The 13618-nt window shown below is 37.2% G+C and overlaps 1 protein-coding gene across 3 annotated transcripts in view; it reads right to left on the bottom strand.

Annotated features, from left to right (window-relative positions):
- Positions 1-11727, bottom strand: part of LOC127425021 (insulin-like growth factor 2 mRNA-binding protein 3) — a 38736-nt gene extending 27009 nt beyond the window's left edge. Inside the window, exons 1-3 of one of the 3 annotated variants that reach the window (XM_051670612.1) lie at positions 11163-11727; positions 10025-10085; positions 2222-2270 (exon numbers count right to left, since the gene is read on the bottom strand). In XM_051670612.1, coding sequence (XP_051526572.1) covers positions 2222-2270; positions 10025-10085; positions 11163-11337 — 285 coding nt within the window. In that variant the 5' untranslated portion in view covers positions 11338-11727. The remainder of the gene's footprint in view (positions 1-2221; positions 2271-10024; positions 10086-11162) is intronic. The other 2 variants (XM_051670610.1, XM_051670611.1) reach the window with 2 other exon arrangements.
- Positions 11728-13618: the final 1891 nt, after the last annotated feature.

The following is a 13618-nucleotide window of genomic DNA, read 5'->3' as shown; positions in this document are numbered from 1 at the left end:
CTTATTTTAAATAGCGGACTGCTTAACCACATTTGCTACAAAAATGAAGCATTGAAAGTTACATTAATTACTACAATATTTTATCCCAGTTTTTCAAAATGAGGATGTTGGCCAGGTACAATTCACTGGTTTACAAACTGGACTATTCACTCATTTTGATATCCACACTACATTTAACAAAAATGAAAAGAATACATGCCTTTATGAAGTTTATAAACGATTCATTTGCTTGCTCATCACAATACTACACAATATTCTGTGCCCATATAATACTGGCAGTGCGAGCACTACACTACAATAGGCAAAAGCGGAGTAGACATGATTCATCAGACGGATCAAATTCTTCAGCAGAATTCTGCTGCGCATGACACGCACAGTGGAATCTATAGTGTGCATGTATGACACAGATCGTTTCCTTCTAAGTTTATCGTTAAAGGTGATATTTAACTCTCCGAATGGTATTAATTGCTATGAGGACAATTAAGGCTATATTTAACACTAAATAGGGCAAGAATATAAAGGTTCCTTAGTATTAATTCACTGCTATTTCCCAACACATTAGGTCCCTTAAAATACATTTCCATTTTTCTAAAATACTGTTTTTATTTTAAATTTTACAGCTTGTAGAAATCAATAACACTGAAAAACAACATTGAAAAGATAGGAACATTCACCTCAAGGTACCTTCTCAGAAAATGCTGCCATTTTACTTTTATAACAATTTGAGTTGATGCCATACTTTATATACAAAATCACATGTCCTCAGTATTTGCAGGAACCCCTCTTCAATATTCACTGTCTCAATCGTCGCCAGAGAGCATAATACACTTGAATCAGAACTGGTTCTGATGATTAGTGCACTTTTGTGGACTACTGTAAGGGACTATTCGTAATCATCTAAATGCACAGAAATTAGACCGAGGGAATAGCAGAGAGAGCATGTCTTGCGAGTAATCAGAGGGGTCACTGGGATCTTGTGTGCTCACATGTGGAGTGGGAGGGCAAAGAGCAGTGTAATGAGGCACACTTGCAAGCAGTTTTGCCAATACATTGATTAGTAAGTGAAGCAAAACAAAGATGTTATTAACATGGGCTCCAGTGGACTAGTAAGGTGTAAATGGAATTTTTATTGGAACATTATGCTGTCATCGGAGTGAGATCCACATTATACTAGACAAGGGTCTGCTATAACCGCTAATACATTTAGCATTTTCCCTATGCTGATGTAGCACTGTTTGAGCAGAGTAAAGTTTACATAGTAGCTTAAACAGCCAGAAGCATTTACACTTGACCGAGTTTTGCCTGGAATGCATCTCAAACCACCCTTGAAGGTTTATATCAGTCTCGAATCCGTCTTGGTGCGCATTTACATTTGGTCCTTTTCACAAAGTGTAAATACCCACAAAGAAATCTGAAAACAAGTCAGATACCAGGCATGCCGTTAGTGAAAAAGTAACAGCACACAGATCAAAGAAATGGGAAAGTGATAAATGGTCGATAGCGATTTAATGCTGTGTCTTATAGTCCTAGAAAGTTATTTGCTTCTATGGCAATACTCATAACACTTTAATCATTGCATTAATTCACCTCTATATGCTTTTGCTGAAATATTTAAGCACAAAACCTGTGCACATCTGTTTAATTGCATATCAAACAAAATGTGTGTAGAGGTACATCATTTGATATAAATTAACTTTTTCATAAAATTCAGAGGTTCCAACTTGTAATTCCAAGTTTGACAAAGACAGTTTTTACTAGTTGGAAACTCGTAATTACAGTAATTCTGAAATTATGTGAAAGCAGCATTAGATCAAAATCCAAATCTTTTTTCAAGCCTTACATCAGTAATATAATTTTTTGCAACTCCAGATCACATGATGAGGCTTCATGAAACTCAGACCTCAGAATTCTGGTCACACACACTTTTACACAGAACACACCCACTATAGGCTGCTTCCCAACAGATTGCATGAAATATCTCACTTTTAATTTAATCAATCTAAAGGGTAATTGCTTAAAAACACTCAAAATATGACTTGTTGGCCTTGGACATTGGAAGAGCACCTGTAGTCCAAGATGTCAAATTCTGGGACATTACTCAGGAGGCAGGTGGTTCAAATACCAATGCTGCTGAGGTGTGGTGGTGAGCCAGCTAATCACAATACTGCTCCAACATTGTGCAAGTCCCTTTACCCCAGGGTAATGAAAAAGAGACACTTACTTCCCACTGCATGTGAGGTGGAATATTCCTGATCTGCAGCTTACAGCTCCTGCAAATGCATAAAGGGAGAGTGTGAGGGGTCATCACAAATTACACACAAGGCAATCTATCACACAGGTTGACCATATTTGGATTTAAACGGTCCAGATTCTTGCAAACCACATTCATGTTTGAGGGAAACAGTGTGAATTGGAATCTGACAAGAAACATCACATGGGATGAAGACTAAGTAGCAGAACAATCCCTCACAATTAACCAAAATGAAGATTTACATTTTACATGTCAAATCCATAGAATCCACTGATAATCCAGTGAATGTAGAGGAGACATGTGAATCAATATCTTATATAGTTTGTAGCTGGTCACCTAAATTAAGTTATTCTGTAAGGTGATTGTATATAGATTTAAGAAAACCAAAGGTTTTGAACTGTGACGAGTCCAAGAACAAAACTATAAAACGGGGAAGATGGAAAGTAATTGGAAAGACTTTAGTCCCATCCTTGTGAGATGGACACAGTGAAAATACACAGGCGTTTTAAAAATTACATTCATTATTCATTCAAACCTCCTTGACAAAATTATCTGACCAACGGTTTTTGCTAATATTGCCCTTTAATGTTTCCCTAATCTACACATACACAAGCAATCAGTTATCCCTCTGTCACAAGCAATTTTGCGAGCCACTGAAAAATACTGCCGTTTATCAACTGGCACAAAACACGAACTTGGGATTTGCTGCCCAGACCAGACCTCCAATACCACCCATGTGTTTGACAAGGCAAAACCAGGCTATTTGGTCCAATTTGGAGTTTATCAATCAAGTAATTAGGATAACTGATAAAGAAAGGCTGTACATCAAGCTTATGGATATAGATGTGGAGGTGGTAATCAGGTACAGTGCGGCCCAGGGTCAAAGTCCAAATACATATTAATAGTGTGAATATCAGGCAGTACATATACAAGCAAGCTACAGACACAGAACAGGGAGAAAGAAAAAAAAAAAAAAAACAACATTCAAATGGATAGAAATTTCAGGTCGTTTCAAAAGCTTTCCGTCAGTGTTTTCCTTTAAAACTCCGCCAATCTAGTCCACTTCACCTTGGGATCTCAGTGTGTCTAATCAAGCTTTATATTGCTCAAAAGACCTCAGCTTTTCACTAAACATTCTGAAAATTCAATAGTAAAAAGGTAAATCCAAATTACCAATGGATTTTTCTGTTTACATGATTAGATTGTTATGTATAGTGGCTGTTGAAGGAACACGTCTTTGAATTCTGTTTAATGCCTGTATATGTACATGACCAGCCCCATCTGTTTTTTAAATTAACCCTTGGTTGCTGATGTGAAGTTGATAGACAGCTTTTGCATATCCAGACAGATAAAACCTGACTAGACAAGAAAGCATTGTCTGAGATATTTGCCATTTTGCCACGGTGCCTTTTTTGATTTATCAAACACCGACATGTAGATAATATGATAAATGCGAGGTCAAGTTAAAAGTGGGTTTATATGAAGGAACGGTCTTGGTTCAGACATTAGCATGCCATCAGTGTTATTCCTGTTATTAGAAATTCAGAATTCTACATTTAGCTTCATATCTCCACAAGCCTATTGGTCAGAAACTAAACCAACCAAATCCCTCTTAATTAATCAACTATAATTTGTCAATGAATGAAATGACTAGGTGCAAGGTTGCTTTCAGGATGACAAAGTAATGCATCAGCTCGAACTGTCGAGAATCTTGGCACAGCATTTAATGTTTACATTTCATCATCATCATTAAGAAGATCTAAGCGCAACAAGTCTATGAACAGGTACAATTTGCAAATTTTGCTCCAGATTAAATTAGAAAATTAAATTAGCACACAACATTACTAGTTTCATTTCAGATTTATACAGAGCCTGTAAATAAGCCATTTTGTCCTGTAAAATTAATGGGCCTTGTTCATGAAACAAGCAGAACAAGTGTGTGTATTCAATGCAACAATTCTATACAAGAATGCTTATGAACGATTTACACTGCTCAATTTACACCAAGTTTTAATGGTGCATTCCCTGTATTGACCAGTGTGCTCACTGTAGCATACAGTAACATTACATGAGGGTGTACGTTTCGGCGCTGTGACTGAAAGATATATAACTGCCCACTTGACTTTACACAACTCTGAATTTCATACTGTGTACTTGCATATTTACACTACCATTGACAAGAACAGAATGTACAGAGGACATGGAAACACAAACATGCCTCTACCTGAACAGGTACACACACACACACATGCCTCTTGCACATTTAACACATATGCACATAGATTGGGGTCTAAATATGGTACCCATAGCAGACTGCTGTTAAAAAACAAACTGATCCACCACATAATAGCATAATCGATGGCAAGTATACTCGCAGACATGTTTCAAGCAATCAGCGTGCATCAACAGTTCTGAGTGCTTTATAGCATCACTGGTTGATCCAGATTATTTATTTCGCCTGTAACTGGAGCACAATACACTATCTAAATGTCAGCACTCACCTCTTGGAAAAAGGCAGTAAACACCCCCAAAAAAGTTTGCTTGTTGTACATAAGTTGTAATAATTATAATGTACACTGTCAAACAGAAAAAAAATGGCTGCAGCAAAGCCATTGGTAAAAATCTAATTTGAACATTACTGAAACTGAATTTTTTATAAATTAGAATACTGCAAACTGATAGTCCTAATCTAGAAAAAAAAAAAAAAACTCCCATGTGCATTCAGATGCGAAGCTAGGGGATGGCAATGGGTGAATATACAAAACAACAACGCCACCCCTACCCGACAATACGAAACAACCACCACCCAATTCAAGTTTAGTTCAATCTACAGCATTTGTGGCATAATGCTGATATTCACAAGAATTCATTTCGACTCATCTCTCCTTTTCTTAAAAAAATAAATAAATAAAAAAATTTAAAAAAAAAGCAAAAATCGTGGTTCCTGTGAGGCATTTACAGTGGAAGGGAATATGGCCAATCCGTAAATGTTAATAATCACCGTTTCAAAAATAAAGCCACATGACGTAAACAATATGCATGTTAACATGATTTGTGTGAAAATCATTTACCAACTTTTTGTGTGTTTGTTTGTGTTTCTTTCATTTTTTACGCCATGCCAGCTATGGCTATATTCATGGCGGGAACCAGGTTTAGTTATTTAAAATAGTTAAATAAGTTAAATGAGGTGTTTAAGATTCATTTTTCCTAAAAACCTTAAAACTAAATTTGGATTCACTTGATTAAAAACCTTTTCAAAAGAATCAACTGAATACTTTTGTGTAATTTCCAATTTTACAACTTTGTCGTTATGACAACATAAACCCTAAAATGACCATAAAAAAACGATTTACATTTTTTCACAGCTCAAATAATACAAGTTTTAACAGAAAATAAAATGCAAGTGCTTTTTAAAAATTACAAACTTCACATTTCTGCCCTTAAACCCTCCAAAAATGGGCTCCATTCACTTCCATTGTAAGTCCCCTGACCGTAACCTCGAAAATGAGGGACGAGTCGAAATTTTTGTGGTAATCAACACTTTGCCACAAATGCTGTCAATTGTGCTGAACTTAAATTTAACGCGGAATATTCCTTTAAGTACCTAAAATTGTCAAACCTATCAGCCACACCACATTGTCTCATTTACCAATGAAACATAGGTGTATTCATTCATATTTAGAAATTAACAAAAATAAGAAGTCTTGTTGGTTCCATTTACACCGCCACCATTTTTTGCATAGTTTGAAACAGAAAAACCCATTCAGGCCTATACATTGAGCATGAGACATTTGTTTCTCAAAGATTATATTTTTATATAATTTTTTTTATTTTTCGAAAAACAAAGGACACATAACTCTTGAGAAGTAATTCCCTATCCTAGCTTTTTAATACTATATAAGGGTACGGCCTGGAAATTAAATTCAGAAAAAGTTGCGCACGCTTCAAGGGCCAGATGGGATATTTGCACTCATGAAGAAAATGTGTAGACCTCACCCCCGTCTACAGTAAAACAATGAGCTGAAGTCATCTCGGGGACTATCAGCTTGTATCAGAACTTGCATTCAACATCACTGTGTGATTTCTGGAGAGGTTTGAAGTCACTGGACATGCTTTCCCTAGCATGCTGTGCCACATGCAAGTGTTTGTCTGCTGTGTCACTGCATTTCAAATTTGATTCCATAAACTAACCAGTCAGGGAAAAATATATATATATATATATGCTAATTTTAAATAGGGAATAGTTCACGTGGCGAAAACAAACGGTTCATTTGAAATTAAATAATTTTGTGCTTGGTTCAAATTGTGGATTGAGAGAGATATTACAACTTCAAACTCAGACTAAGAAGCTTTCCATTCTTCACTAAAAATCCAGTGTGGCGACAAACTCTAGCAGAAATACATTAATCAAACAGCAATACACACATAATGCATTTAATCTGAAATTCTTAGTCTACACACACAAGTGCACCAAAAATCTAATACAACGGCAAAGAGTTATGGGAAACATTAGCACTCAGCTGTATGAATCATATACATTACGTGAGACCAAAACCTGGCCGAACATATGTGCATGTGCTAAGGCAAGGGATACAAAAAAATTAAAATCCCAGTGGAAAAAAATAAATTAAAAAACTTAAAACAGCAGACCTCAATAGAAACTTGTCATTTAATACAAAGTTTAAAGTTTAAATCTACTTTAAAGTACTGGCGTATTCCAGATTTGATGTACAAATTAAAAACTTCCCATTTCTTTTGAGGAATTTTTTAGGATTGGTGTTCTTTTCCAGCCTTGGTTTGCATTCCAGTGGGAATGCAATATGGAATGTTCTCCTACAGCAGATTAACCTATAGGAACAAGAGGAGAGTGTGTGTGTGGTTAGGATGGGGGTGGGGTGCTGGTGCCCCATTTCAGGGTAAAAGAAACTCTCTCTGCCCCATGGGGGTGGGATCTGGTTACTATGGTAACGGGCTACCCTACAGACAAGAATGGGGAAAGGGGTGGGGGTCCAGTTGTGACGTAACGGAAGTAGAGGGCATCTTGATTTACTTCAAAATCCAACGGACACGCAACAACTGTCTCTCTGCATACGCATGTATGAATATATACAGTAGACTTGGGGGGTGGGTGAAGACTTCCCACCACAAACACTCCTGGAGGAAGCAGGAAACATGGCAGCACATAATTTACGAGCCCCTGACTCTGTGATAGCTTCCTAATTCACAAATATTCCTAAAGTCACTTTAACAATTCACTTATTTCATGATTAACATGCATGACAAAAAGCAACACTCTTTAACAGAGTTGATATGAATGCACAACTCAAGATTAACATCAGCCAAACCCAATATTAAATACACAAACAGAAAATAACCTAGAAAATAACCATAAAATCCATCAACACAGACAAAAATAAAATAAAAAGGTAGCTACACATTACGTAACTATACAATACAAAAATCCCTTTCATTTGGAATTATTTTGTTTTTTATGGGTAAACAAGAACATAAACATCCACGCTCTTTTTAACACTAAATTACTGGATTCCACTTAAATTCACAAGAACACATTCAACTCATTTAAAAAATAAAAATTTTTAAATAGCTAACAAAATTTCCCTGCAGCTTGTAATCATCTAAAATTATCTATGCAAATACACTTCTGTGCCTCATAACCCACTTTCTAGATTAAAATTATGTTATTATTAACAATTAATATTATTAGTTATTGGTTTAATTATAGCCAAATAAATTAACAGCACAACAAAATATATTTAAATTCTTTCAAATTAAAGGCTGACCACACATGGGTTCAAACTTTTTCCACACTGAATCTGATGTAGCTGAAGACCCTTTTCTCACACTCTTTTCCAGTTGGGTCCCCCTTTAAGCCATGTGTGTGCATGCATGCTCACACACACACACATCAAGGAGGTAACAAGAAAAAAAATGGAAGGAAAAAAAAAAAAAAATGGCTTATGGAACTAAACTTCCAAAAAGGCCAATGGGCCGTCCATGCAGACGGTACTCGCAGTGTACACACACAACTCTGATTGAATAACATTGTCACGGCCTTCATATTTTTATGCATGAAAGAATAGGACTGTGCTACAGACATTACAATTCACCATTTAAAGCAATAATTATGTAACAAACAGATTTATTTACATAAAATATTAAATCTAGTGTCAACACAATCTCATACACTCCCTGCCACCCTGATTAAACTAAAAGCTCCAAGGAAATGTCTCCATAGTATGCACATTACACCTTGAATTCATACACACTTAATGAAATGAGAGCTAAAGGGCCAAACTTCAGCACATTTTGAGTGTTATTTTTGTGTGCGTGTATAGGTAGGCAGGGCCTAAGCTTAGACTCATGGCAAGATCACTCCCAGCATGCATTTCACTGTACTTAATTCCCATTGGCTAGCAGTTCAAACCTAGTTTACATGCATGACCTTTGACCTGTTTCTTTCAACATGGATAGCACATGTGCAGCACACACACACACACACACACACACACTGAACATGCAGGGGAAGATCTACACTTCACACCATTATACTTCAGTTACTCCAATTACACAATAAAAGCAGATAAATCTATTCTGATTTGAATCTATTGTTTTTGTACACACTAAATTAGGTGGTCAACATACTCTTTACATGTCAACAAAAAATAACATTTCAATCATCAGCTGTTCAATCACCTAATAATTGAAAAGGTGATAACAAAATAAGACTTTTTTTAAATATATTTTAACCACGACGAAATCAGCCTAATGTAATAAAAATAAGAGAATCATATTAGAGTGCGCCATTTACGTAAGCTAAAACAATTGTTAACGGTATCTCGTTCAATACGCATAGGGTGACTACGTTGAAACAGCAATAATTTTCGATTAAGCCAGTTATTTTACAATGCTGCCCGCTAGACAGGAATGAAAAAACACAGGATGACGAGGAATGAATGTACTGCTCATGTATCAATGTATGGCTGTGTATAAATTGAAAACAGGGTGAAAATTCATTATAGCGTAAGTCGTTGGTTCAGCTCAATTGTTACAATTTTACAATAAAATAGCATCTCGCTCTGTTTCACTAACCAACAGTATACTAAGTGCTTTGTGGGTTAGACCACGTCTAGTCGTTGGAGTTCCTGTGAACCCGCAAACCAGTTTTCGTGACTAGACCTCGACCCTTACAGTCCACGCGCGCTGAGGAGTCCATCTCGTGCATGAGCAGCGCGAGGAGGGGAAAAAGGGGGCGGAAGCACTGACTGAATAGTAGTTTCTTCTTAAATGGACGCCACTGCAAGCGTGGCTCCACAGATGCACACTCATGTTTAACGAGCGGCCGCATTTACAACTTTTCTGTTCTCACTTTGCACATCTCTGCTACGTTTCTTGTTTTGTCAAGGCCTAGAGGCCCAGCATTGTGTGAAATGTGCAAACCAAAGGCCTCCGAAATTTGACAAAAACCTAGATTCCGCACGCTGGGACGAAGGCTCCATCAGCAGTTTACATACCTTTTTGCTACATTAACAAGCATGCAAATTTACATTTAAAACCACCTACGTCACCACACCTATCTTGCATTTCGCTTGCAGTAACTGTCAACATATATGCTGAATTATTTTCACAAAAACTAAATCAAATGACATGAAATAAAAAGGTTAAAACGTCAAAATATTTAGAGACATAAATTTAAAATAAAACTGGGACTCGGTCATTTTTTTATGAAATGTGGAAATTCAAAATAAATCTTACCTTTGTCGTTTAGGGACAGAGTGCTCCACTTCTAAGACTTTTCCGTGGAGTTCCACTTTCCCTGAAAAATATTGTTTCAATAAGTCAGATGCTGTTTTCAAGCCAAAAGTGTCTAATTACTGAAAAAGGTTTGCAATGAGCGAAAATGAAAAAAAATTATAATTATATAGAATGTACGGTCCAAAGAAAATCTCCACGTCATTCAAAAGCAAAATCTGATTTTTTTTCTCTCTCTCATATATATATATATATATATATATATATATATATATATATATATATATATATATATATATAATATCTATATCTCCATCCATCTATTATATATATATATATATATATATATATATATATATATATATATATATATATTCCCAGAGGTTAAACATGGAAGACAAATTTGTCCCCATGCTTGCGAGCAGGCCTCAACCACGAGCAGAGTCATTTGTTAAAGAAAAATAAAAAAACAAAAATAAAAAAAAAAACCATTCCACTGACTTGTATGGTCTCTTTGTGATAAATGTTGCTACCTCTACACAGTTTACACTATCCCAAACATAATAAACCCATATTGTGGAGACAAGGGGAGTAGTCGAAAGGCCTACAAGCCACCAAACGCAACCTAACCACCAGGTGTTTCAGACCTTGTAATTGCAGCGATATAAACAAAAGTGCTACAATTGTACTTTTTTTAATCTCTCAAGTTGGCAAAACAAGAAATTAAGTGTAACATTTCAGTTCTGCATACACTCCCTGAAAGTGGTCCGAGTGTTTTGAGATACGTTTAAAGGGCTAGACGAACCCTTAAGAGAATATTAAAATAAATAATATGTGCAACCCACCCGCTCAATGGACATCATCTCTAGTTGTTAAACACATTATTTCCCTGCATAGACAAGCAATGCTGCAACTTTGATGGACAGTTGCCGTTCAGTAATTCGGCGAGAAAGCCCGTGGTTTATAAAACTGAAAGTGAATAGTCTACATAGGCTAAGCTTGCTCAGAATAACACACTCCTTTGTATAGGCTTTTAATTGTTAAACGCGAGTTCACCTCTTATGCGTCTTAACCTCGTATGCGTCTTAATTCATTTGGCGGCTGTACAAAACCACAAACGCACAGATGTTTCCATTCTCACCTGAAAGAGTGTCAATGGCCCTCATCGCTACCTTTTCGTCGGGGCAATCCACAAACGCGTAGCCACTTTTAACGAGAAAGGGTGCACTGAAAGGTATCTTCCACTGCTCAAAGAGACTTTCCAAGTCCAGCGCGCTCGCTTGCTCGCTCACGTTCCCGATGTAGAGCTTATTCATTTTGATGTATACGGAAAAAGAGCGACCGTGTTGCAGAGGGGCAGCCCTTTATCGCGTCGCACGGATGGGCAGTGTTTGGAGAGAGAACCGTACTGTCGCTCAGCGGAGGGTCTGGGAGTGTTCTCCCAATCACTCCAAGCTACTGAGATATTTGATGGACGAGATCGCCGTGGTCGCGCGCACTCGCGTTTCCTCTCTCTTCAAACGATCTTAATTATTTATTCCGTCACCTCGGTGAGGCGAGGGCTGTTATGAAAAAAGAGAAAGTTTATTTTTATTATTATTCTTTGGCAGGGCGCCTACGATTATGCAGGCACCGCCTCTTAATAACATCGAAAGAACGGGGGAAAAAACTAAGTTCTTCTGCTTTTTTTGAACGAGCCACGTGTTCAAACTACAAATCAGTCCTGCACGTGAGGTGTCCCGGTTGCTCAATTAAGTGTCGGATTGGGGGGAAATGGCACAGGGGTGACTTGGGTGGGGACAGCTATAGAGGGAGATAGAGAGAGAGGGAGGGATGTGGTAAAGCCTCTACGTGCATATGCAGGAATTCTGTGCAATGTACTCGTTGTACCGTTCAATGATATTCCGTTTGGTGGACTTTTCTCCTCTGATGCCGTTCTGGTCTCTCATTGGTTGTCGGTATAAGTTGTAAAGAGGCGTTGCACTCACGCCCGCTCACAGCGCTCGAAGTCAGCGCAGAGGCTCAACGGATCTGCACTTATGGTGGGCTCCAATATAGGGGACGAGGGGGGAGGGTCTGCCATTCATACAACTACATAATCTACTACATTGGACCTTATTTTATTATTATTATTTTTTATTCATGCATTACATGACAAAATGCAATTTTGATGTATGCAAATAAACAAGTGAGACAACATGCAGTCAACCAACGTGATTTAAATTAAGAAGCTCTATGTCTCTTCTCCAATGTTCTACTCCATTTTATGAAGAAAAATCCCACACATGTAGCTATTAACAGAACTACGTGTGTAGCCTAGTATTTGTGTAGGCTACGCTAATAACACAGGTTCTCCATAGTCATCTAGCACAGTTATCTAGCTGGGATACATGCCTACAATATTTGACAACTGTGGCTCCCCTTGTGTAACGTGACCTAACCAGATTGAACAAAGCAAACTGTATACTTCCGGTGCCTAAAGAAGGGGGAGGGCCGTGTGGAACACAGAAAAGTCGTAATGGCGACTGTTTGGGGAGGGCCTCATACTGGCACAGCGGGGAGAATAGCATAGGCCTGTACATTGGTTCATGCAGTATAATTTATACTTCCTATAACCGATAGCTCGCCACATTTATTTCATTGTTCCATGTGAAAACACCCTACGTTACAAGAGTTGCGTAATGTGTGCATGTAAGGCTTGCATATTGCTCGCACGTCCACGTATTGCGGAGACATTTACACTGGGCCCACGCCATTTTGCGTCTCTTTCTCTCTGTGTCTGTCTTTCACACACACACAGGTCGTGTTGGATCTCTTTTACGATTTTTTCTTTTAAATATAAATACGGATAAAGTCCATGTTTAGGTTGTATTTGAATTAAACAAAAGTATGGGATAGGATACTTTTGAGCGATTACTGTCAACACATTTACTGCTACTAATTAAAGAAATATTCCGGGTTTAATACAAATTAAGCTCAATCGACAGCATTTGTGGCATAATATTGATTAATACTAAAATAAATTTCACCGCGTCTCTCCTTTTCTTTAAAAAAAAAGAGAGAAATGAGCAAAAAAAAAAAAAAAATCTGGGTGAAAGTCATGTACAATGGAAGTGAATGGGGCTATTTCATAAACTTTAAAATACTGTTTGAAAAGTATGGCCACATAACATAAACAATATGCGTGCTAACATGATTTTAGTGCGATAAAATCGCTTGCTAACACTTTCTGTGTAAAGTTATATCCGATTTTACAACTTCGTTGCGATGATGGTGTAACACCACACGTAATACCGTAAAAACAGTGTGATTTAAACAACTTTAGAGCTCAAGTTTTAACAGAAGAATAATTTACGTGCTTTTATAAAATTAAAAGCTTCACAATTTTGCCTTTAAACCCCTCCAAAAATGGGCCCCATTCACATCCATTGTAAATGCCTCACTGTAACCACGATTTTTGTCTTTTTTATATAAAAATATTTTTTTGTGTTAATCAACATTATTCCACAAATGCTGTCGATTGAGCTTAAGCTTGTATTAAACCCACCATATTCCTTAAATGTTCTCCACGCACCATACCACACAGGTTCTTACGAT

The sequence above is a fragment of the Myxocyprinus asiaticus genome, chromosome 34 (assembly GCF_019703515.2).
Source record: "Myxocyprinus asiaticus isolate MX2 ecotype Aquarium Trade chromosome 34, UBuf_Myxa_2, whole genome shotgun sequence".
In the NCBI taxonomy this organism is placed as follows: Eukaryota; Metazoa; Chordata; class Actinopteri; order Cypriniformes; family Catostomidae; genus Myxocyprinus; species Myxocyprinus asiaticus.
The sequence above is the reverse complement of the archived record's forward strand: the minus strand, read 5'-3'. Positions and strand labels throughout refer to the sequence as shown.